The sequence below is a fragment of the Microchirus variegatus genome, assembly GCF_963457635.1.
Source record: "Microchirus variegatus genome assembly, chromosome: 2".
In the NCBI taxonomy this organism is placed as follows: domain Eukaryota; kingdom Metazoa; phylum Chordata; class Actinopteri; order Pleuronectiformes; family Soleidae; genus Microchirus; species Microchirus variegatus.
The window spans coordinates 39,283,330-39,308,419 of NC_139803.1; the positions used below are offsets into that span (position 1 = coordinate 39,283,330).

Consider the following 25,090-nt stretch of genomic DNA (forward strand, 5'->3'; position numbering starts at 1 on the left):
CAATGAAAATAACATTATATTGCCATAATACTACTTTTATATTCAAAAACTATCCATTCCTATTCCCTGAATTAATTTAACCCCATTTTCACACTTTTTTGCGATGTTTCCGTGTGAAGTTGAGGCAACATGAGGGATTCTGTCTGTGCCCGACATCTCTGACCCATCGCCTCCTCCTCCTCCACATTACAAACACAGCAGCGGCAGCAGCAGCAGGTGAAGAAGATAATATATATAATGCAGTAGGACACCTCTAGCGAATGCATTCGCTCTGCCCGCCACAGTGGGCAGGAAAATGCTCTCAGACCTCTTATCTCGCCGAATCTAACACCTCTCAGGACATGTCAGCCATGTTTACTTCCCCCCTGATTCAACCTTCCGGCCAAATGTGTATCATTTCTCACCTTCAGCCCTCGGAGGGACGCGAGCAGAGGTGAGCGCCGACGTCTGATTGCCGTCCTTAAATATTGATTCGATGTGATGTATGTGGAAAGATTTACTTAATCCTGGTGACATTTTTGTTGAGCCGAGCGTCCGTCTGAGAGGATATCGATGGAAGCGAAAGGCGACGCAACAGGTGACATCATGTTTCAACGGCGTTGGCTTTTCATAAAGCAAAATGTGACCAAAGAAGGACAAATAAATCTCTGTGAAATTGCAACTTAAAGGCATAGTTAAGGTTTTTTTTAAGTGTAGTTTGAAACAGGATAAGACAGGTACTTAAAAAAAAGGCTCATTTAGGCTAGTTGTATCTACGCTATCTTCAACATATGCTATTTTCTTTGCTTAACCCTCAATCTTAACCCTCAATCTCTAAAATGCACGCTCCCTCTAGTGCAAGTGCTGTCCCCATTCTCAGAAAAATTAAGTTGAGGGACAAGTTTAAGGGCTGCATCGCCCTCAATATTGAGATTTCCCGAGACCACCCTTGGGAGCAAGAGCTACCCACAATGCATTGTGTGTTTTGACATAACAAAGATGGCGCCGAAAGCAGCGAAACGAGTACACTACATATTAAGTATTTTCTTTGTTAATAGAGATATAACAAATTATGAAAACCATTGTATTATCTTAGTTTAGGCCCATATTATGGATTACTGACGTCATTGTTGCGTAACATTTATTTTTATTTTACGATATTTTGTCAATAGCCAACGTGGACAAGCGATCGTTTGCTATGGTTTACTTTTCAATAAGCCGTGGTGTGTGGTAACTGTCAGCTGAATATGTCCGTGGTTGTGTTATTTGTATGAGTATCATCTTATAACTAACTGACAACCTAATAACTTGACTGACAAACGGATCGGAATAAAAAATCGTGACGTAAAATGTGTTCTTCTTCTTTTTTGGAGTTGACAGACTGGACGCAGCTTTCGCGTTATTCTGCCCCCTACAGTCTGAAGACGTATCTGCATTTAAGGGGTGTCCCATTTCTAAGTGACAAAATAACCCTCAACACTTGGTTTTGGGGGCCAGTTAAGATTAAGGGTTGAGCTTGAGGGTTAAAGGGATACTTCACTGATTAGCATGTGGCTTTGTATTGCTAGAAAAGCATTATTATTTTTTAGAAGTTTTGCTGTCCTCCCTCATTTTTCCCCTCATTTTACAATAAAAGCGTTTGCGTAATCCTCCTCTGACGCGTTATGACGCGTAACGCGTCATATCGCGTCAGAGGAGGATTGCGCAACGTCGAGATTAGAACTACAATATTAGGTTCTGCACTTTTTTGACTCACCCACAGGGGGACGAGACTTCCCAGAATAGACGAGACTTCATTCCCAGAATGAAAACACAGTGTCCGCCATCTTTGCTAAAAGCTACCACCGGCTCTCGCTCTCTTTAATTTGGCCTTGTAAACTCAGAAGACAATGACAGAATGTAGTTTTCAAACTGATATGGCTGCGAGGGAAAGGACCTGCTTTTTGGCGTTGCCCGCGGCCGGAACCGGGTACCTGGAGAACTTTTTCTGGGCACTTGAATGTGCCGCCGCGGGCTCTGGCTGCCGCAGCGGAGCGAAGCTGCACACACTTCGGCCTGGCACTGGCCGGACCTGGAGCAGCTCGCTCCAACTCGGCCGGGCGGGCAACGGGGGTAGCGGGCGCCGGTCCGGTGGATGAAGGAAACGGGATAAACGGCCGCCTCAATATAAAGTGAGTATTTTTTTTTTTACCACCGCATTTATCCATGTTTATATGTGACGCCAGCTGAACTAACGTTAGCATATTTACAGTTCATTTACATGTAAGAACAGATACTTCGATTCGCTAACGCTATAATCATTGTTTTACAGACAGTCATATCACCTAACACCTTACCATCACTGGAGTGGATCCACAGACTGGGGAAAGACGATCGTCTTGTTTTACCTGCCTGTGTTGTTGAGAAGAACATACGCAGCTCCTGAAAACAGTACTGTCTATGAAGACTGTTGATAATAAGTCTGATTTTTCTTTTTATGACTATTAATATTAAAAATCTAAATTCATATATGTTGTGGTTTATTTTCTAGCCCTTAGTGTTCCTCTATTACAGTATTATTAGATGAAAAGTGATTTAATTTGGAGAAAAGGGTTGATAAACATTTCAGAATTAATAAAATCAGTAACTATTCAGCCTCCTTCCTCAAGTCTTTACTTTACAAAAATGTACAAATGCATGCAGGGTGTGAAGGTGAAAAAAAATAACTTTATTATTCACAAAGGAAAATATTTTACCATCATATTCAAGAGTACACATTCAAAATAATCAAGGAGCCATATCTAAAATCATGTCTAACACAATATGCAAACAAAAAATAAATAATGAAACATGTAGAGCGGTGTCAGAATCTGATGTGGGACAGCTGGAGGAGTCACAGTGGTGAAGAGGAGCAGAGCTGGATGCTGTGAAGAGTTTCTCCAAGACTTGATTAAACCAGGCTTCAGCTGTAAAGGACAAGGAATATAATTACACATAAAATATGAACGAAGATTTTACTTCTTTTCAGGAAAACAAACATTTCAGCTAAATATACCAACTGGGTGAGCTGTGAGCATTATACTGTTGTCTATATAGGCGTCTTGAACAAACATGAACAACAATAAAACATTTGAATAACACTGACATTATTCTCCAGCGAAAGCAAGGTGACTTTACTTTGCTAACAGAATACGTGTATATAACGTGTGTGTAATTGTCTATCAAACGTTACGTTTACAAAGTTGTTGCTTCACTGCCGACAACTATATCACATCGAATACTATGATCAGAAATAGAATGGCATATTATCGCCAGTCTTACCTCTCAGTTACGTCTTCCTGCTGGAACTGTAGACTGTGAACCCCGCTAGCTTCCAGGTTTTTTTCTTTCGATTTCTTCACTCCAAACAAGCTTAGCATAGCTTAGCTTTCAAGCTTCAGCACCGCTCTGAATCTCTGACCGGCAAATAATGGGAACTTACTGCTTGTCCTTTCCTTGTTTTTACTGCACGTCCCGATATAATTTAGCACAGTAGAGAACAATCCTGTGTAACCTGCAGGTCCGTTATGTATCCGGAATGTATATGTAGCTTTTCCCCTCGGGGATTTGTGTCCGTGTATCACGCTGTCTGCTAATGGACGCGTCTGTGTCTCTCGGGAGCAACAATGGCGGCGTGTGAACTCTCGCTGAACGAGCGCTGTGCATTCTGGGAGTTGGTGTCTTTCGTGTACATGAGCGATAAATACATTTTTCTGCTTTTCTCAGCCAAGAAGGCACTTGCTTCAAATATTATTTCACATTTATACTACATAGATGACCTAGTTTTAATAGACATCCATCTTCTCAACGGTGAAATATCCCTTTAAGATAGGAATTGGAATTGACCCTTACTCTCCTGCACTAAAGTCTATTGAGAAAATTACTTTTTATTGGCTCATAGAGATACGGCTTACGTTATTTGTAAGTTTGCGTCAGATTGTGTACGTTTATTTTTACGTTTAAGCATTTAGCAGACACTTTTATCCAAAGCGACTCACAAAAGAGGAATAAGCTACATAGATTTACTGCAAATCACTCGTTTTTCAGTGCACTTGCAGGGGAAAAAACTTCAGTTTGAGATAAAAACAGCAAACATCTTGAGATATTTTACACTTAAGCTGGCATGGACTAATTCAACGAGCCCTTTGTTAAGTGGTTTCAGTCTGTTTTTTTCGTTGTGTCCTTGCCCGCAGCCATGTTTTCACACATTCCGTATCTGTCTGTTTTTGTCCTGGCTCTCGGCAGTGGTGGGGGGGCGGGCACTTAGAGTGAGCACCAACTATGTGTCGGCGAATAAACCGACAAGATTTGTGTCTCGGATGCCGTCAGACTCATCAATGGATACCAGAGAAAGCGCTGCGGTTCGAAAACAGAGGACATGCCGACTGAACATCCCATCATCAAGCCTGTCATACTGTCTGGTGGTTCCTCATGCTGCTGTGCTCCCCCAGGTCTTAATTCTCAACAGGCCACAGCTCAATGAGCTGCCATCACACAGCGCCCTTCGCCTCTCCCAGTGGAAACCAGAACCCAAGCAATTTACATATGTAATTGAGTGGAAAACCATTGTGCTGGGAGCTGGGTGCTGTAAGCAGCTAGCAGAATGATAGTGTATGTGTGTGTGTGTGTGTGTTTATGTGTCTGTAAGTGTGTAGACTCCAATGTCAACCAGAGAGGATAATCCTGATTTATAACAACTCAGGATGTTTTCTTCTGAATCACTTTGAATAGCAATGACGTTGCCAAATTTATTGAGCAGATCTGGGGGAGCACGGCGACATTACACGACTCGGGTTTGGTGGTTTGAGTCATGCTAGCACCGGTAATGGGAGTAAACTCAGCCTGGTGGTAAACAAGGATCCCACACCAGGTCATTAAACATTTGTTTCTATAGGCCGGGATCAGTTTTTTTAATTCTGAAAACATTCTGATGCCCGCTAGATCAGACTCTAACAACTATAGGATTAGTTATATCTTCTCAAGACCCACCTGCAGTACATTCATGGCCAACCGTAGGGCCACGCCCCATACTTTGGGAATCACTGCCATTGGCCATAAGGAACGCACATGAATCAGGAATCTATATATACATTAATAACATCTTTATATACCATTTTACAAAACAATTAGATCATTTTTATGAGCTTGAAGTTATATTTTTACACTGTTGAAACAAATCCTGTGATATAGGATAACAATTCTAAAACTGTTTATCCTACATTTCCCATAATTCAGCTTAATGTGTTTTAATGCCTTGTATTTACCCTCTTCTTTCAAGCCCCATAACTCTTTTTACCTTGCAACTTATCCCTATAGTGCTCGATTAAGCTTATTATTAAATTGTATTTTGTTAAATAAAAGACAGGTCGGTGACATACAGAAACCATAGAAACAACAGAATTGTCCCTATAAAGAGGGGAATATATAAATATGGTTTGTATCCTGTAGAACGGTAATGCCCCTTGAAGAAGCTTTTTCATAAAGTGGTGTTCAATGTTGAGGTCCGTGGTGGATCAACAGGTTCACCATATTCATCTGCAAACAGCATGTCGGCTGTATGTGCATATTTCATACTCTGCAGGTGTGTTTGACGCACACTGCAACATTTATAAGTGTGTGTGTGTGTGTCTTTAGTAGGCTGTGTGGACCAATTGTCTTTGTGAGGACATCGTGGCTGGTCCACACAGCAAAGCTAAGATTTGACTTGTAGCTAGGTTAAGGTTTTAGATCTGAATTGGTTATGTTTGAGCTGTCCAAATGAAAGGAAGTCAAATCAAAGTGTCCGAAGAAGAATCTGCGTGTGCTTGTATTTGTGGCTTTGTGAGGACCAAGAATTGTACAAACCAAAGTGAGGACTTTTCGGCTGATCCTCAATTATTTGAAGGGGTTTTTGGGGGTTCAGACTTGGTTTTAGGGTTAGGGTTAGACCATGGGACTGAAGGGGGCCGGTCAATTAAGAAAGGGCTAACGTTTTTGAAGGGGGAAAGTTACATTTACATAAAGGTTGATGAGATTATTGCAAAGAATTATAGTCCTGATCATTCTTTTTCAAAATCTAAGTGTTTGTTTTGATTTGGAACAGTTTATAGTTAGCAATACAGTCAAATTTAATTTGCAAAATGAATTTGTAAATAATAAAAATACAGCAATAAGTCATTATGACTTGGATTATAAGTGGCTGGCTGCATGAAATTGTTTGTGAGGCCTTGAGTTTAAGATCCCTGGGTTATACATTTAGTTGTGGAAATGCTAATCCCCACTATGAATGTTGTGCAAACTTGTGTGTGTACCTGGTATTCCTTATGTTGTGGGGACCTACATCTGTTTTTCACAGTCACATCATGGGGTTTTGTCTTCCTTATGGGGACAAAAATCAAGTCTCCATAATGCAAATTACTACATTTTAAGGTGTTTTATAGGCTGAGGGTAGGATCAGGGTTAGGTTTAGGTCATTAAGTCTCCAGCAAAATTAATGTAAGTTAACGCAATGTCCTCTGAAGTCATGAAAACCAGTTTGTCTGTGTGTGTGTCAAATACAAGCATTCTCCATTCTCGAGACCTGCTGAGCTTTCCTCACCCTCGTGAGGCCAACGGCGTCATAGCCCTTCAACTCTTCCCAGTTGTGACATGCGACGCGGAGATAACGTGCACGAGAAATTCCCCTCCTCCTATAGAGCTCCGTGCCGTCCGTGCACACACACACGCTACACTGCACGCCAGGCACTCCGCCATTAAGCTATTCTGAGCTGCGCTAAGTAGATTGTGCTGTTTAATAATAGATTATAGCTGCTGATACCCTCCGATGTGTGTCAACACAGCAGGACTTTGGCGACCCAGCGGCGGCTTTTGTCAGACTGACAGCGATCAAAAGATTATCGGAACTCTCGCGGCACAGACTCGCCCGAGCCACGCTGGTGTTTAAGCCTTTTGTGGATTAAAGTGAGCAGAATTTTGTTTCTGCGAGTCCCCCCTTCCGCCACCGTAATGTGTCACTCCCCTCCGGTCTCCCAGAGCAGTGACAGAGGAAGTTCGGAGCCTGCTTTTATCTGCGGCACTGTGCTTCAAAGCGTGAGTTATTACTCGGGGGGGGGGAAACTGTTACACCGGTCGCATGTATCAAAGTCTTTTGATTTGCGGAGGAATGTATCGTGTCCTCGCGTCTGTCTGCCATCGCCCACTCCTCCTTTTATTGATTCCCCCCCAAAAACAAAAAAGTTCAGAGCCTCATCTGTGAGATACAGTGACTGAGTTTCAACTTCAGTGTACAGAGTTGAAGGAATGCTTATGGTTTGACAATAGTGCCACTTGTTGGCGAGTCGTGTTACTGCGTCAGGAGACTGAGAGAGCATCAGGAACTTGAAATTCTGTTACTTACCTGCCGGCTCCATTTATTTTTTTATATTATTATTATTATCATGGGCACTGTGTGAGAATTAGAGGTTGCATTAAATCGCTTTTTTTTCCCGACAAAATGGAAAAGAAGGAAAATACATTTCGGTCACACAAAACTCTGATAAAGCCATTCATTACGGCTTTTCTCCCCCATCTTCTTGTCACAAGCTATTGATTTATTCCCTCGTTCTGTTGGAAGCCATTTAAGGGGGCGGGGGGAGAAATAACTCTGTGAGGGTAATACTTACAAAACCATAACCCGTGATGAAGTAGGGAAATCTGCGTTACAAATAAGCTTTGAAATATGGTTTAATATTGAATATCTGAAGGGGATACTTCACAGAGTGTGGGGAATAGGCTAAAAATGTACATTACATCACAGAGTGACTTAGAAACTCAACCATGTCGTGTGTTTTCAACCTCACTCACCTCTTTTTGTGCTGATTTTGTCCTGGTGACATCACTGTGACCTCACAAGGTCTTTAAATCAAGAGCCACAGAAGACGACTCTATGTAGCAGCTCATCAAAGGGAGTTGTTTTGCTTTTTTTTTTTTTTACCATGACCGAAACACGATCTCGCCGGCGTCTTTAGTCTCCGAGTCTGTGCATTTTCACTCAGTGTGTGTGTGGACATGAAGTGAACATGTCTGGCTGTCGGAGCTCCACTCGGTTAAACTTGAGTGATGTCCTCTAAATAGAGACATATTGACAGCGGCAGACTGACCTGATGGATGGTGCTGCCACACGGGGGACATGAAGAGAAACCACAGCGTGGCGTGTGCATTAAAATGAGGGTTTGTCCTGTTTGAAGCCAAAGACTTTTCTGTATCAATATAGCCTTTGAGATAGAAAAATGTTTTTAAAATATATAATATAGTGCATTTCAATCTCATTTGAGATCGAGATGCAGTCTGGACAGGGTTGCATGACCATCGGACATATACGAGAATGCCTCTTTATGCAATTGGATAGAAGCTACCACCAGACCGATGATCCAGATAAAGAAAATACGTGTTAACGAGTGCTGTGCAATAGGTTAACGCGCGACACATTTCCATGACGACTGACCGGAAAAAGACGCGCATGACGTCATGTTTACGTGCCGCGACACCGGAGTCCAGGCACCGTTTACCAGTTAGCTCCGTTAGCTGCATTAGCTCTGTTAGCCAACTACAGTCAAACTGGAGGGGTCTGTTTATTAAACGAAAAGAGCAGCGCTACAAATACCCAGCGTACCTGTGTACTGCGTATGTGTGCCTCTGTTTTTAAAGTTTAGCATTACTTTAGAGACTCATTTTAACAATCCGCAGTCACGCAAACATGACATCATGCGCGTCTTTTCCCAGTCAGTCGTCATGGAAACGCGTCGTGCACTAACGTGCGTTAACATTGATGCCGTTAAACGCCAGTGATGCGTTAACGTTTGACAGTACTAGTATAAACAAACGTACTTGTAGTTTTCTATGACCAATGGCAACAGCCCACCTCTAGTGCAGCTGGGGTTTGTGATTTTCGAGGATTCTTAAGTTGGCATCCATGTGCTGACAGACTTGTTTGGGTTCACCCAGGTTAATTAAAGTACAAACTAATACGGAAAAGCTCCATCAGTTTAAATATTTGGGTTTGTTTTCTTAAATGTTGCTACCGTTTTTCTAAAAAGCTCCACTGCTTATTTGGTGTCGATGCCAGCTTCCTTTGATGAACGATCTGTCCTAAAAGTGATGGTAATCTGCCGATATGTTTTCCCTTCACATGAATAAAAAAGGGCCCAGATGCCCATCGTGTCTCTACAATAGAGAAGGCCCAACCCAACCCTCTCACACAGAGTGCAATGATGGGTACCATAAACTTCCCGAGTCGTAAAACGTAGGGCAGAGTGATACACTGAGAGTTGAGGACAGAGGAAGCTGCCTGCTCATACATCACATCACCATAATCTAAAACTGACAGGAATACTGCTTTAATAATCCTTTTTCTGCAAGGCACGGGGAATCTGCTCTATTTCTGTACAGTAAAGCCAATCTCTGTCATAGTTCATTTAAAGGTTTGTCTTCATAACAGTTAAATATAAGCCTATCAGCCAACCAGTGGATAACACATGCTGTGGTGCTCTCACAGTTCTTGATTCGTTTGCAGTGAATTTATGGAGGTACTTGTTGAGTCGGTTTAGTGTCTCCAGAAATCATCTTTTTATTTGTTTTTGTTTTATGGATTTTCAAAAGTAATGGATATCTGTAAATATATCTAATTGTATATTATATGTTGTTATAACAGTATATAGTGCCTGTGGATGCAGTTGTGCCATTCGTTTTAACAAAAAAATATTGGGCCCAACATAGAGCCTTGTGGTACACCTTTCATTATGAGACTTACGGTAGACTGGACCTTTTTCATTTTTATACAAATTTTCAAATAGCAGGTGCCTTTGAGTTCTTGTAGCTACACAGTCTTGGCCAGTCTCAGTTTGTTTAATCCCCAAATACTATATACTATTCTCAGGGAGCCCTCGAGCAAGGCACCAAATCACAGGCTTCCCAGTGAAGCTGACTGTCTTTCAAAAGCACGGCGGTGTATGCAGCAGCATTCAGGTGCAAATACAGTCCACATTCAGAGAAATCTGTCAAAAGAAATGTTATGAAAAGAAAAAATAACACACTACTCGTCCTCCCTCCCTCACTACCACTGCCATTCAGTGTATCTGTCTTACCTCCACTTGTTGTCCTTGTTGGCTTTCCTCCGACAGCCAAACAAACACTGGGCCTTTAATTGACCATGCTGCTCAGGCAAGTGTGTTCAAAGCTAACAAGAGTTCACACACACTCACAGATACACAACCCTTAAGTAGTGCAGCCAGCAAGAAGTGAAGCATGCTACACTTGCTGCTTAATTGTAGTCCTGATGAGAATACTAAAAAGATTCTGTTTATACACACTCTTATACTAGTTTGCTTTTATTTAATAGTTGTAGTTTCAAAATAAGAGGATTTAACAGGAACGTACTGAACCAGTATTCCATCTGCACCAATTCCATTTAAGTCACATTGAGATTAAAAACATTGTTTTGTGAAGTCCTGACCGTTAACTTGAGGCATGACTGACTTTAAGTGATCTTTATGGCGCCCCCTGGTGATGATGGGTCATCAGACAGCTGATAGATGCATACAAAGGTGAAGCCTCTCTTCTCTACTCAACCAGGAGTTATTTCACTTGAATGAAATAACATGAATTCATATTTATTTTGGAAATTTGTTGTTCTTTGGAGAAGCAAGAAGGAAAAAAGTGTTATTTCTGGGGTATATTTTGAATATGTGGATACACGGAAGTTCAAATGAGGCTGCCATCATTTCTTTATTTTTTATTAATATTTGTCGCCAGTGCTTTCCAGCACTAACTTTTAATAACCCGCATAATTAATGTTTAAAAAAATAAATAAAAATCTTTATAAGCTTTTATACATTTAATGTCTCTTTCCTGCTTTGCATCCATTAATATAAAACCTTGGCAACCGTACGAAACAGATGTTTAGAGAAGCTTTCAGCGTTTGGCTGACTGTCCCGATAGAGTTGAAAAGGTTCCTCGAATACAGTACACAAAATACTTTTTGTGCAGAGCAGCTGCTAACAACAGAGTGATGATGATAAACAACAGCACCTTTTAAAAAAAAAAAAACCTAATTGGACGGATTCCAACCTATCATGAACTCCTAATGAATGTGACCGGGTCATTAGTTCCTATCGATCACCCTTATTGGTCGCCTCACTCCTGAGTGTCCTGGACATAAATGTGATTGGTGGCTTGGCAGGTCCTGTTTTGCCCCGTGTTTAATGCCTTCACTTTATGAGCTATAAAAACCCTGAATAGATAATCAATACAGTGTTGCCACAACCCAAGCAGCATGCGAGGGTCAATAGAAAGTTCTTACGGCCTTGAATAAATGTGCAGTGCGGCCATGCAGGCATTCATTTTCATCGGGTTTTCCAGTGCAAATGGGGGGAATTATTATACAAAAGTATTAATATGAGGAGGAGACTTATTTACATGTCATTTAAAGGCCAATGACGAACACTAACATTGGCATTTAACAGATGAACTGTTGGCAGAACATTGTTAGTAACATTGCTACTTATTTCCTGGGATCTTGGTTAAAAAGTGTTCAGCCTGCACTCGATGTCACTCCCAAAATGGCGGCGATATTGACACATTCCCCAGCAGTCACTGCTGTGTCTACGTTGCATGACATTCACCTTCTGGCTGTTTCCCCTCTAAAGCTTTCCCTCTGTCGGTCTTGTTCATTTGTCTTGCAGGTCGTGCTTGTGGGCTCATCTATAAACGAACGGGACCAGATGCTGTTCATTAGCACTGACGAGGGTTCCTCCTTCCAGCGACAGTCCATCGCCTTCACCCCCGACACGCTCATCTTCCACCCCAAAGAAGAAGACAAGCTTCTCGCCTACTGCAAGGAGAGCAGGGTGGGTGTCGAAGCGCTGCACATGCATCCCAATGAATAGCTAATTCTGTGGCTGAAAGAGCGCTGATGTTACGTAAACAAGATGTCTTATTTCTGGCAGCCCAACAATGCATTTGATTTCCCTTTTCCCCCAAAAACGGGCGCCAGAGAAAAGTTGAATTTACCATGTAATGGCATAGTTGGAGGGCAAAACAGGTTGTCAACAATGCCTCTAAGTGTCAATACAACGGTGTCAGACACACACTGGGATACTGCATTTAATATTGGAAACATGTTGCAATCCCATGTCACTTTCAGGATGAAACTTTTGACTCAAAAGAGAGAAAATTCTGGGGTGTGAATCCATTTTTATACACCTTTTTTTTCAAACTTGATCTCAATGATGTCACTATTGTTCAGTGTTTCAAATGCATCATCATGCTCTCAATGAAAAACATCACTTTACAGCGAAATTGCTGAGATCTGAGGATATAACGAAATTATTAGAACATACTGTGGTCTGATGCAGCAAGAAACACAAGCAGGGATTTTTAAACAGTTTAGCCAGTTACATATTCTAAAATTAAAAAAATACTTTTTGCCTTTTGCAACTGAAACATTTATGCAACCACAACGATTAAAAGCCCAAGATGAACCAGGGTTTGATCTCAGAAACATAGTCCACAGTGGAGCCAGAGATATTCAAAATGATTTTCGAAGAAATAAAAAACACGTACAAATACAAATAAATCCGATTTGTAAGATTTATGCTGAATTTGTCCAAACATATCCATGCCCATGTTATTGAAAGAATAAGGACCAGCTTTACACAAATAGCAAGTGGACCCTTTTGACGAATGAACAGAGTGAAGTGAAAGTGAAATACTCTTGAAAATACCCAAGAAAATATGTTCATTTGTTTCTAAAATTGTGTTGTTAAAGTACCAAGAAAACTAATTTAAATCAATGATCAGTTAAATCCTCAACTAATCGTTTGCTTGGTTTCTAAAAGTCTACTTTTTTGTAAAATAATTACCCCAAAATATTTTTACACAACTGTACAACTCAGAAACATGGGTTGCCTTCTTAAGACCAAATTAAAGATCATAAAAATAAGCCTATATCAATTTATTTGTTTGACAGCAGTTGAAGTATTTTTCAGTGTCAGCTTAGTGTTAGCTAAGCTAGCTTGAGAAGTATGCTAACAAAGAGTAGCCCAAGCTGTCTCACATTAGCTTAAAGTTGATTAATAGTTCAAAGATGTGGTCTTATTTTGGTGTAATATGTTACATAATGGAAAAGCAATTTGCTTCTGAGAGAGGGGAGCCACCGCTAACGAGTAGCCTAGCTTAAGTTGTCACATTACGGCTTCCATAATTGAAGGCTGAACTAAAGTTCCATATAGTATCTAAAAGACCACTTTTTTGTTAAAACAAAAAATGTACCCAAAAATATTTTTACACAACTGCCTTCTTGAAAACAAATTAAAGATAAGAAAAATAAACTTATATCAATTTATTTGTTTGACAATAGTTGAAGTATTTTTCAGTTTGTCAGCTTAGTGTTAGCTAAGCTAGCTTGAGAAGTATGCTAACAAAGAGTAGCCCTAGCTGTTGCACATTAGTTTGATGTTGATTAATAGTTCAAAGTTCTTATTTTGGTGTAATGGGTTACATAATGGAAAAGTAATTTGCTTCTTAGAGAGGGGAGCCACCGCTAACGAGTAGCCTAGCTTAAGTTGTCACATTACGGCTTCCATAAGTGAAGACCTCACACACATTTACATTTGATAAAGGAGATAATATTTCAGCTACATGCTTCTCGGTGTCACACACTTCACTTTTCCATCCGGCTCTCTGCTCCAAAGTGGAGCTAATTGCTTCAATGTCAGTCCAGTCGCAGCAAACATGAACCTGAGACATCACAGATGTCGATGTCCTATGTATTACTTAGGTCTCGCTGCCTCGCGGCTCTAAGATCTAATCCATCCATGCCTGCTGTGCTTTTGAAAAGGAGCTGCAAAGTTCACGTATATGTCAAGTTAACATCAATATCGCTGTGTCTCATTAGTGTTCAGACACTAATACAAAACTAATGAAACATCTGCCTGAACCCTTTTGAACGTTTCCCAGCAGTGGGATAATGTAGTCCTGAAATAATCTTTAAGAGTAAAGGGATGAACTGACGATAAACTACAGTATGTGAACGTCATATTGCTGGCATATGTTCCCCTCATTCATGTCTTTCGTCACGGCCAACTTTCAAATGAGAGTAAAATGCAGCAAAAATAATCAAATACACAAATTCAAATTCTATTCAAACAAAATAAAAAAACGTGATTTTGCACGCTGAAAATAGCCAAAGGTGCAAATTAAAAGCAGTTTGTAAAGGGTCGTGGCAGATTTTTTTATCAAGGTCATTTTTTTTTGTTCTGTTTCACATCTGCTCATCTAGTATCGGAATTGGTTTGATCCCAGACGAAGACCCTGAGCGTCACGAGCAGAACGTAGACAGAATTTGTCTCCAGCAACGATAACGGAACGTATGTGAATCTGAATAGAAGAGGATGTTTTTGTTCTAGAATCCTTTTCAAACATCAAGGATACCGGATGTGTGGGCATCCATTCACTTCTACACACAAAGCCTGAATGAGTCTTAATTGAATTGGCCCTGTTTTGGTACGTTAGCCATGGAATTCACCTGCCAGATTGGGTGAACCTGTATACATGTATAATAATACATCTTGCTGTAATGCTCATTCAGTGCATATTTTTTTTCTAATTGTGGTCTACACTTTTTTTTTCTCTCCAGGTCTTTGCTTCCACGGACCTGGGCCGCAAGTGGACTTTGCTTCAGGAGCGTGTCACCAAGGACAGAATCTTCTGGTCAGTTCCATCTCATCTTCTCATTCTCAACTAAAAAGACTGGGATATTAAAAAGTAAAGGATTAGTCGAGGACAGTTTGGTATCAGGCGCATTGTTTTCCATTAGCATCGTACCTTCTCAATGTGGGCGGGGCCGTCGTAGCATAGCTGTGGCGTTGTTTTATACGCGACACAAACTAGTGACAGTCAAAGCAGTTATTTTCTGGGCGAATTGAATCGTTAGAATGACTTAATTCAAAGGATTAGTTCAGTACGTCCCACATGACCGGAGTATGATTCAGCTCACGATCACTAGCTTTCGCCAGTGCTGTCGCTAAATGCACCAGACTCCTCTGTTAAATATTTACATTTTAGACATGTCCTTGCGAAAGGTTGTAGAATAGTGCCAGTTTTCAGGATTTTTTTATATTTTTAACTGATCTACTGTTGGGCATTGTTCGGCTAATGGAAAAGCAAACTAAAAATGAGTGTATAGTTGAGCTGAGTAGTGCTTGAACTGTATAATGGAAAAGCGCTAAAGTAGCCTTCAGATGTCACAGTTTAACGGCACAAAGTCTACAAGGACTTCAGTGAAATCAGTTTTGTGAAAGGCCTTCGTAGCATTTAAGTAGATTGTCTGTTGTCACTCCAGGCTCAGACGCACGGTTGACCCATCAGTGAAGAGACGGGAAGTTAAACTACTAGAAACTAATTAAAACTGTCTCTTTTGGCAAGTGTTAAGTCACTCTGAGAGCACGGGAGCGGAACTGGGAACATGGTCAGTTATCAGGAAGATGTTAAAATGGCTTTAAAGAGTTGTTCAGTCCTGTTATAGGAAGTTCAAAATCATATTTTCCCCCTGGCAGCACCAGCAGATATTGTATCCAACAGTGTAGTGTAGGAGTTTATTTATTTTATTTTATTTCATTTCTGATTATATTTGAATGAGAAGCTCATCGTAGGAGCTATATTTTGACTGGATCACCTGCAGAGTTAACGGGTTTATTTTTGGCGTATCCCATTTCAGTGATGCTCTAACACTGAAATGACAATCTACGTCGACATCCTCTGCTGCTAATAAATCAGTTTAATGTTTACCATTATGAAAAATCAGCGTTGATTCTGCTCTAAACTAGGATTTTGAATCGAATGTATTATCGTAAGCAGCGGAGTTTATGAGGCAGAACCACATCATGGATGAATCTCTTGACATTTTGTGGGAGAAAAAGTTCTTACAGCAGGTTGACGTATGCGACTTTCCTACAAACGGATAATATTTCATTGTTTTATCATGTATCTCCCTGTAACCTGTAAAGGTGGAAGATGATACATTCAAATAAATACAGCTGAGTTCACTCTCTCTCCCTCTTGTCTGCTAAAGGTCAGGGAAGGCATTTCAAGTCCCTGTCAGTTCTTCTCCCCGCCGATAGTAAATGAGCTGGTTCACACGCTCGGACGTCTGTGATTTATACCGACGGTTACGCACAAATCATCCCCAACGCTGTGCAGTTAAAAAGAGGGTAAAAACGTGGTGGAGAAATAAAGAGAGAGTCAGGAAGGATGAGATGGCCGTATGTGCTTCCTAACTTTGAGTTCGGCTCTGGGTATTAAACCGAATATTGAACTCTATGATTCAGCATGACTGTAAAACACTGTTTGAAAGCAAAGTGGAACCAAAAATTCAACAATTTTAAGGGAAATTAAAGGTTATTATAGCTTATGAAATGAAAAAAAATCAGCACATCACCAAGGTCATTACAACCGTGAACATCTGAACTGTATTTCTTCAGATTTTGAAGTGAGTGACGCTTTTTCTGTCGACCAATCAGCTCTGACTTTCGTGGGTCTAGCTCCACCCATATCGTACTGTACCATTACTCTGGTACCCAAAGGGAAGAGTAGCAAAAAATGCAACGTTTGAGGTTGTTATTTTTGGTACTATTCCCAATGGAAAAGTAAATAAATGCTTATCGTACCTTACCTAAATGAACCGCTCCACTTGGTGGAGACACGCCAATAGGACGTGAGGGATATTCAGGAGATAATCATAAAAAGCAGGGACAGAAACACAGGAATGGTCACCACGCCAAGTTTAAACCCAGGTCACGGCACAGGCATTCATTTTCTATCCTTTCTGTCTTCCATATTAGTCCAGCAATATAATAAGATTGCTACAAACTCTCTTCTAAATACACAAAAACCACATCTGGTTCTTGTGCAAAGGAAAGTTAGGAATAATATATTTCTTTCTTCCCCTCTGTTGTCTTCTATAACGTCCTCAGGACCCGATGTTTAACCATAAATACACGAAAAGTACCCGCGTCCCTACCGACGTCTCGCCACCGCTCCGTCTTTATGGCTGTAAAAGCTCTGCACACAAACAGCCGTCTGTTTTCTTTCCCTCAGAGCCCGAGCTAAACTTTGAAGAAAACAACACGGACCCATAAACAGCCTCTGCAAGTTCCCTGTTTCTTCCGCTTCACCGAGTGTTTTTGCCACTTTGAGTTTATTGATTTGGCTTTTTATAATCCACCGCTTTAATGGTTCCACTGTAGTATCTATCTATTCAGAACCCAAAAGGCAGAGAGAGAGAGAGACAAAGTTGTGGGTGAACACGGTGAAAATGCCGCTACATTTGTCAGATAAATAGATTTTTCGCACGAGTTGGCAGCAAATCCCGGAGACGGGACTCCTAATTAAAGCCGATGCTACTCCATGCGTGAAAGTCTACACAAGAAAACAGCCAACCCATTCTTTAGCCACAAACACACGTAATGCAAATGGCATCAATCTTATCATCTCACTTTTGAAAACAGGGAGCGAATCAGCAGATGTTTTTACTTTGGTTGTCATCATACCCGCAGGTTTGAATCCAGTAGGATTCTTTGACTCGGGTTAAACTGCCAGCCGCAAACACACACACTCAAGGTGCCTGGCACAATATGAGCACCTCTGCATACATGTGCTATAAATATGCGTGGCCAGAGGAGTTGGAGTCAGCTCGTCATCGTTGGCTCTGGCCTTAGCCTTGCCTGTGGCCTAACAGTCGTAAAAAAGGCAACGAGAACAGGAGTCTGGCAGCCAGTGCACATAAATCACACACACCAAAAAAACAAAAAACCCACATCACATCACAGCCAATCCGCCGTCAGGGTGGTCTCTGCTTTACCTTGTTTTCTGTGATCCCAGGCTGTAAAGTTTTACAGCAGATTTGAAAAACCCAACTGGCGTCTCTAAGTATGACAACTGACAACAAAAGCAAACGTCTGAGCGGAGGCGATAAAAATGGGAAAAGCATGTGGATGAAGGAGTAATCGGATTGCAGGGGGAAACCAGAGCTGGAATTCCATTTCTTCCTACTAAAGCAACTCCTTCATCCATCTCGCCCTATCTCTATCATTCACTAACCTCTTTTTTTTTTTCATCTACGTTCGCCTGAGCTGACCAAACGCGAGAAAGGGAACCCTGCGCTCTTTTAGTGTAACGGCTGCCACTGAACCAGAATGTATAAATGATGGCAGTGCCGGTGCAGAGCGTGCTCTCACCTTCAGTCGTCTGTGGCATTTGCATTTCAAGCATGGCGCCGACACTTTTATCTCGAGTAACCCGCGTGAGAAGGCTGAGGTTCAAAGCCTCAGTCGAGGACACTTCGGCGGGGAAACGTGTGGTCATGAGCATTTAAAACGGCTAACGGCTCTACAGCTACGTAACCAGCAGCAACGTCTACTTAACATTAAGTACAACTCTTTATCGAACATTAACTGGATTATACCTGCCATCTGCAGATATGAGGACATCTTATTTAGAGCATTGGCACTGAAATGAATCTATGACTTTGCTAAATTTCCCAGTATTGGCACGTTGGACTGCGCTTGATCTGTCTGCTTGGTCTGAGAATCACGCCATTAAAGGGTTTTGATTACCAATCCTGTTGGCGACGGCAGGATTTGACCTACTTCTCATTACCGTAGACTGTTATCTGTGATATCTAGAAAAATTGGATGTGACCCCGCCTTTCGCCCTATGTCAGCTGAAATTGAGACCCCGCGCAACCCTCATGTGGAGGATAAAACGGTAGAAGACGAGATTGATACCAGATGGATGGATACCAGAAAGCAGAGAAATTGCCATTACGGTAGAACCTCGGGACTTCCGCGCGACGACCGTCCAATCGCAGACGAGATTCAGTTTGTGACGTCATCTTCTTCCTAAACGGTTGAATAACTGCCAGACATCGAAAGTGAAAGTTATCTTGGAAGAAGTATCAGACGCACTCACTCCTTGAAACATTTTTGACAACAATACAGCCATGAAATCAATATAAATCCAGGCAGCCTCATTATCTTGATCAAAAGAGGGTTAATATTGTTTCTTCTGATCAAGTTGGAACTCTTTGTGAAGGTCATATGAACTTGTCTCGCCATCGTCGGCTGCTACGAAGGGGAACATGGATTTTGTGGCTCTGCTCACCCTGTTTAAACTTTGAATTTCTACCCGTTTGATGGAGCAAAACATTGACGGTCATAGATCCAAAACGTAAATAATCCTACGAAGCACCCTAGGAAGAGACTGGATCCTGTGGCGTTTTCCCGTGATCCATCCGCTCTACTCCGCTTCCTCCCCCCGTCCATCCGCGGCCTGCTAATTGCTCGTAAAGTCTTTTTATAGGCAAAGTAATGAGGTTTTAAATCTCCACTCTATCTTTACTGGGCCAGGGAAATTTCACCGACTACACTACACAGTCCTAATCAGATGAACTTCTTCGTTTACTGCTCACTGAAGGGCAGGGTAGAGTATGTCAGTGTACTTCTAAGACGGGACAGGGTTATAAAAAGTGTTTGTGGGTTTTTAAAGCATGACTCGGTGCGTCTGAGTGCACTTTACCATGAAAGCGCTGAGCTGTGCATATTTATGGATATATTTATGTCAACCAAGACCAAAGGCTATACCATAAGAGTACATACAGTACTGTACATATTCTCTCCGGTCCAGTCGCTGTGCGTTTTAATCAAAATCTTACATTTAAATGTTTATATCTCCCAAAGTGACTTGATTATTCATAATTATCATATTGGTGGCCCTAAATCAACTTCTCCTAAGGGCCCTATAAAGATTTGGGCCAGAACTGCCACAACACGACCACTAAATCTTACACTTTCATGCTTTTTAATGACTTAATTTTAAAAACTGCCCATAGCAACTAAAACATATCTTAAGTTTGGCCAAGATTGTGATTATAATGTATGGTAAAAGTAGAAAACGACTGTCTTATAATCGTCCAGTATGAGGATATTCCAAATATTGGTCAAGGTAACGTTTGGGGGGAACCTCATACAGGATGTAAAGTTGGTTTATGTGGTTTAAGTCTAAGTTCCTGCTCTGAAATGTTCATGAATGTATAAAACGTTTGTGTTTCCAGGTCGGTATCTGGTGTCGATGTGGACCCGGATCTGGTGCACATGGAAATGCAAGATACAAGCGGAGGTAGAGTGATGTTTTTCTGATTTTCTTTATTGTTCACACAGCTTTGAGTTTATTTTCTTTATTTAATCCATTCATTGACACAAAGTGTCCATATTCTGAATGAAAGGGAGCAGAAAGAAGAATTAATCTTCAGTCAGTCATAAACTTTCAATTTGAAATCTGGAAGACTCTGATAACGTTAATCCCTCACGCCACAGGATAATTTGGCCAGATAATCTGTTCGAATCATCATAAAATCAGAAGCACCAGTGACCGTTAGAATGGCCAGATCGGGACCGAAATCCATTTATTCATTAGTCTGCCCCAATTCATTCATTTGGGCAGACTTTAAACCGGTTTAACTGATCCAAAGATTCAATGTCAGTGGCTGTTTTATTTATAAAGCACATTTCATTTCCTTAGGCAAGAAAGATGTATAACAAAAAAAACAATAAACTTGAGGAGAACTTAATGTGCAAACCTATCAAACATAAAGCGAACAGAAACAATCCATCCATCACAGCGATGTCTGCTGCTGCTTCTGTTTTGGTTTTAGTTGCTGTCAGGTTGTTCTTTGGAAAAATGGCCCAACTTTTGAGAAACTTGAGGAAAATGTTTGAGGAGTAACAGTCGCAACACTTTGCCTGCAGCATAAATGTGGGTAATAGAAAAGGTGAATGGTGTGTTTGGGGGTCAATGGGGGGAATTTATGTGTTAGTTAAAGCACTTTAACACCGAGTATATCGCTGTATCGACGACACGTTTGCATGACTGTAATTATGCTATAGTTTGTGCTATCGGAAAAATCCCAACGGTTTCCGAAAGCTGAGACGTTGCACGTCAAAGCCAACATGTGGTTATTACGGTAATTTCACTCGCGCTGTTGCAGGAAGCCGGCGAATCAAGGTCTTTGCCTCCAGAGAGGAGAGAGTGGAAAGAACACCTGTAGGGTTGGGGTTGGGGTTGGGGTTAGGGTTAGGGTTGGGGTTAGCCTAACCCTAAGAAACACTGCGAGATTCAATACATTTCTAATTTAACACGCAAAATCTATTGTTAGTGTACAACTTTTAATTGTGAAAACAGCATTTTAACATGCAGTAAATTATAAAAAAAACTACCAGATGTTGGATGTTATTCTGGAAAAATGGGCAAAAGCACTTTTTCTGGTCCTTTTACGGTTAAATTAAGTTGAAAAACGTCCAGGCAGACATTTTGAGTGTTAGGTGTTGAGGGAGTACAGAGCTGCTCAACGGGCAGCAGCAGCAGCAGCAAATCTGGATTATCATATTAACTGAGCAACAGACAAGAACGTTAGTCTGCGGGAGAGAGAGGGAAAGTTCTGGACTCCACCTCCTATAGGTGTCCCAACCCATAATCCCCTGCTCCAAATAAACCCGAGTAGGCAGAGTTAGAGAGTGGTGACAGATAGTGAAGGGTATGGGTTTTTTTTTTTTCGCGCTATTATTTATTGACTCTATTCCAGCATAAACTCCCCTCTAGCGAAAAAATACCAACTCGTCTTGAATCCCCACGAGGAGACACTCAATCTTTTAACCCGCGCTCACAGAGAGAGACTCTGCCTGCAATGTGAAAGCTGTCAGCCCCAACAAGGCCGCCTGTGATTGCGGAGGGTAAAAAGGAGAGGCTGTCTGTCTGGGACAGCTGCCCAGGCCTGAGTGCTCTTCCTGAGGCTAGGCAGCAGCACCACATGGTCCATCCATCCCTTCCCTTCCCATCTCCTTTGCTGCCTTCTCGTCCCCCCCCCCCTTTTTCCTCTCGTAGCATCTGGGCTCGGATAGATGGATAGTCGAGTGGAGCCGGAGCGATCAGGCATACCGAACCAATCTGTTCGTCCTGTGCGCGCTCACCACCACCCCGCCGCCACCACCCACCTCGCTGTCACATGTGGCACGGCCAAGGTTAAACACTGGGCACAGCGCAAAGACCGACATAAAGTTTGCAGGACCCTCAGCAAAAAAAAAAAAAAGGCTGTAGGAGTCGTCCTCATGCCGCGTTGTCGCTGTAGCCGATGAGAGGGGAAGCTCCAGAGAAACGCTGGGTGGTCGATTGATGGATGAGCCGCGAGTGCGGGGCCGAGCCGGCAGGGGAGTTTGTGTGTCTGAGTGTGTGTCATTAGGGAGATTGATGTGCAGGAAAGCGTGAGCGTACCTTGTTCATGCACCGGTACACGCGAGCATGCAAGCGTTAGCACACTTTGAGACAGATGAACACACATGTGTAAACAAACACACACACACACACACAGAGTGTGTACCACAGCAGGAAATGAATAACGGCTCGGTACGGTCGATTTTGTGTAGGATAGCGTTCTTACTTGTCAATTTGGCTTTTTTTAAAATCAAATGTAACACTTTGCATGACCGTAATTATGCGATGGTTTGTGCTACCAGAAGAAGTTGCACGTCTAAGCCAATGCGTGGTTATTACGGTAATTTGGCTCAGCGAATCAGTGCCTTTGTCACCAGAGAGGAGAGACATTGAGATAAAAAGTCAAACAAATGTTATTTTAAATATGTTTTATACTGTTTAAAATTTCAAATTTAGCATGCAAAATCTGGTGTTCGTGTAAACTGCAGTACTTTTCTAAATAAGACTTTTTAAATTGTTAATACACTGTTTTAAGAAGCAGTACATTTTATGCTTAAATCAGCAGAAAAGTCCAGACCGACACTTTGAGAGTTAGGTGTTTTTAATTAGTAGGAAATGCGATTATTCAATTATTAATGTAATCCTCAACTATTTTGATAGTGGATTCATCAGTTTGAGTGTTTTTTTCAACAGCTAAACCAAGTGTTCTGATTGTTTCAGTGTCTTAAATGTGAATGTTTTCTGGTTTCCTTGCTTCATATAACTAAAGAATTAATTCAAACTGAATCATTTTGGTTTCTGGACAAAACAAGACATTTGAGGTCATCGTTGTGATGAACCATTTTTATGATATTTTCTTTTATATCAAACTGGAGTTTACTTTTTATTTTGCCGATATCTGTACCATGGATTTTTCCCCAGTTTTGGGGCCAAAACCAATACTGAATATTTTATCAGCTCATTCATAATAAAAAATAAAAAAAAATCAATAATGACTATCATGCTGCCAAATAAATGTCTTATAATTTTCAATAGTTTGCTTTGCAGGCTCGGCTGCCAAACTCTAATGATGTTGGTGTATTTAAACGACTTCAACTTTCTAATGAATGTATAATAAAGTATATCATACGTATTGGTTTAAATGTGAACGTTATCTAACCTTAATTATAAGTCACGGCGGTTTTCCGTGTCGTATCTCAGCTGGAAGTGTGTGTGAAGTGTGGAATTGAACACACACACACACACACATACCGGTATAATAGTTTTTAATGAGTTCTCCCGGCGTGTGCCGCTTTGATTAAATGTCCAGGCTCTTTCAATCATTTACTTTAGCGCGTTTGTTTGACCAGACACTTCATGGACACGCTTTTCTCCTCGCCGTGAAGCACGTTTGGATTTATTGTGTTTGATTTTGGGCTCTGTGCAGGGTTTTTTTTCCCCCCTCTAATGAGAAAATATCCTCCTCCACATATGTAAAAGAGCATATTTGAACATATTTACACACTTTATTTTTGCTGTCTTGTAGCGCCACCTGTCTGTTCATTAGTAATTATTTGAGCAAGGACATTGAACATTTAAGTATACATTTATTTTATCTTATAGAATGCATTAATACAGTGAACGTTATGGCAAAAGTTTGTGTCAGTGTGGCTCTTATTTTGAAAGCCAGGTTGCTTTTTGTTTAACAGCATCTGTGAAATTCGTTTCGGGTTTTTTAAGTTTCACATCGTTTTCAAAAATGTACAACCCCTTTCCGTAGGAATTGTGGCTATTGTTGATTTGTTTTGGGATTAGCACTTCCAGGCCACCGTACTGTAGACACGTTGACATTTGCTACAAAAATATGACAAAGAAATACTAAAAACAAGCAAAATCCCATCTCGGCGCTCAAAATCTTGTAATCCAATAATCCGATTGCTACGAAATGCGACGATTTCTGTCCCCGAGAGCCTGAGACCACGCTGCGGTTCGGCGTCGGCCGCAGCCACATCTGCGTGTCGTTACGGCAACTTTTTCTTTTTTCAAAGATTTATGTCAGAGTCGATGTGGCAAGCAGTGAGGAGTTTGCTAAGCGTTTTAATTTGTGTCAGTCGTCGGCGGTGGGAGTAAAAACGCTCGACGTGAACGCAAGTGAAGTCAGTTGTGGGTTTGTGCGCAGTGTGCAGTGTGCAGTGTGCATCCCTGTTATTATAACTCACGGCTGAACTGACGCCCTCCTGTTTGTGGGGGTGCAGTGTGTTGTATCAGTGTGTGTGTGTGTGTGTTTCCTCTGTTGCCAGCTTGTCACCTCTGGGCGGAGAATCACGGCTGAATTTCAGCAGTCGATGTTGCTGATGCAGCTTCTGGTTGAAATTCAATACCGCCTGAGCTCTGCAACGGAGTCTAACCTCTCCATGTGTCTCTGAGGAAAATCCCCTCTGGCCGTGTGGATGCTAAGAAGTGCTTGCTATAAGTCTATGGGGAAGCTGTCATATCCTATAGAGTTTGGGAAGTGATGTCTCCATTCTTCTATTTGCCTGGTTTCTCTCGCTCATGCCTCATCTTCTGTGTCCGATTTAGCTCCGTCTTCTTCTCAGTCTCTCTTGGTCTGTGTGAGCCGCTTTGTGGATGATATTTGTTATAAACGGAACATATTTTCCTTCTCAGATTGTGTCACTTAACATTTTTCTGGCAAAAATTTGAACTATTCAAAATAGTAATCACCCCACACTCATGTTTTGTCACCATATAAGAGGAAATATCAAAGGTGTAAAGAGTACTGAAATATTCTGCTCAAGCCATCATGATATCACAATAAAGACATTCAGGATGATATTTT

The 25,090-nt window shown here is 41.4% G+C and overlaps 1 protein-coding gene and 1 long non-coding RNA gene across 2 annotated transcripts in view; both read left to right on the plus strand.

The window, feature by feature from the left end:
• sorcs2 (sortilin-related VPS10 domain containing receptor 2) overlaps positions 1-25,090 on the plus strand; it is a gene marked incomplete at both ends in the record, with an annotated part of 329,447 nt that overhangs the window by 260,855 nt on the left and 43,502 nt on the right. Inside the window, 3 exons of the mRNA XM_083910412.1 lie at positions 11,694-11,858; positions 14,648-14,721; positions 20,120-20,184. Coding sequence (XP_083766538.1) covers positions 11,694-11,858; positions 14,648-14,721; positions 20,120-20,184 — 304 coding nt within the window. The remainder of the gene's footprint in view (positions 1-11,693; positions 11,859-14,647; positions 14,722-20,119; positions 20,185-25,090) is intronic.
• LOC310940146 lies at positions 1,807-2,485 on the plus strand. The gene is made up of 2 exons (XR_014593066.1): positions 1,807-2,150; positions 2,291-2,485. It is a non-coding gene; the product is annotated as an uncharacterized lncRNA (long non-coding RNA).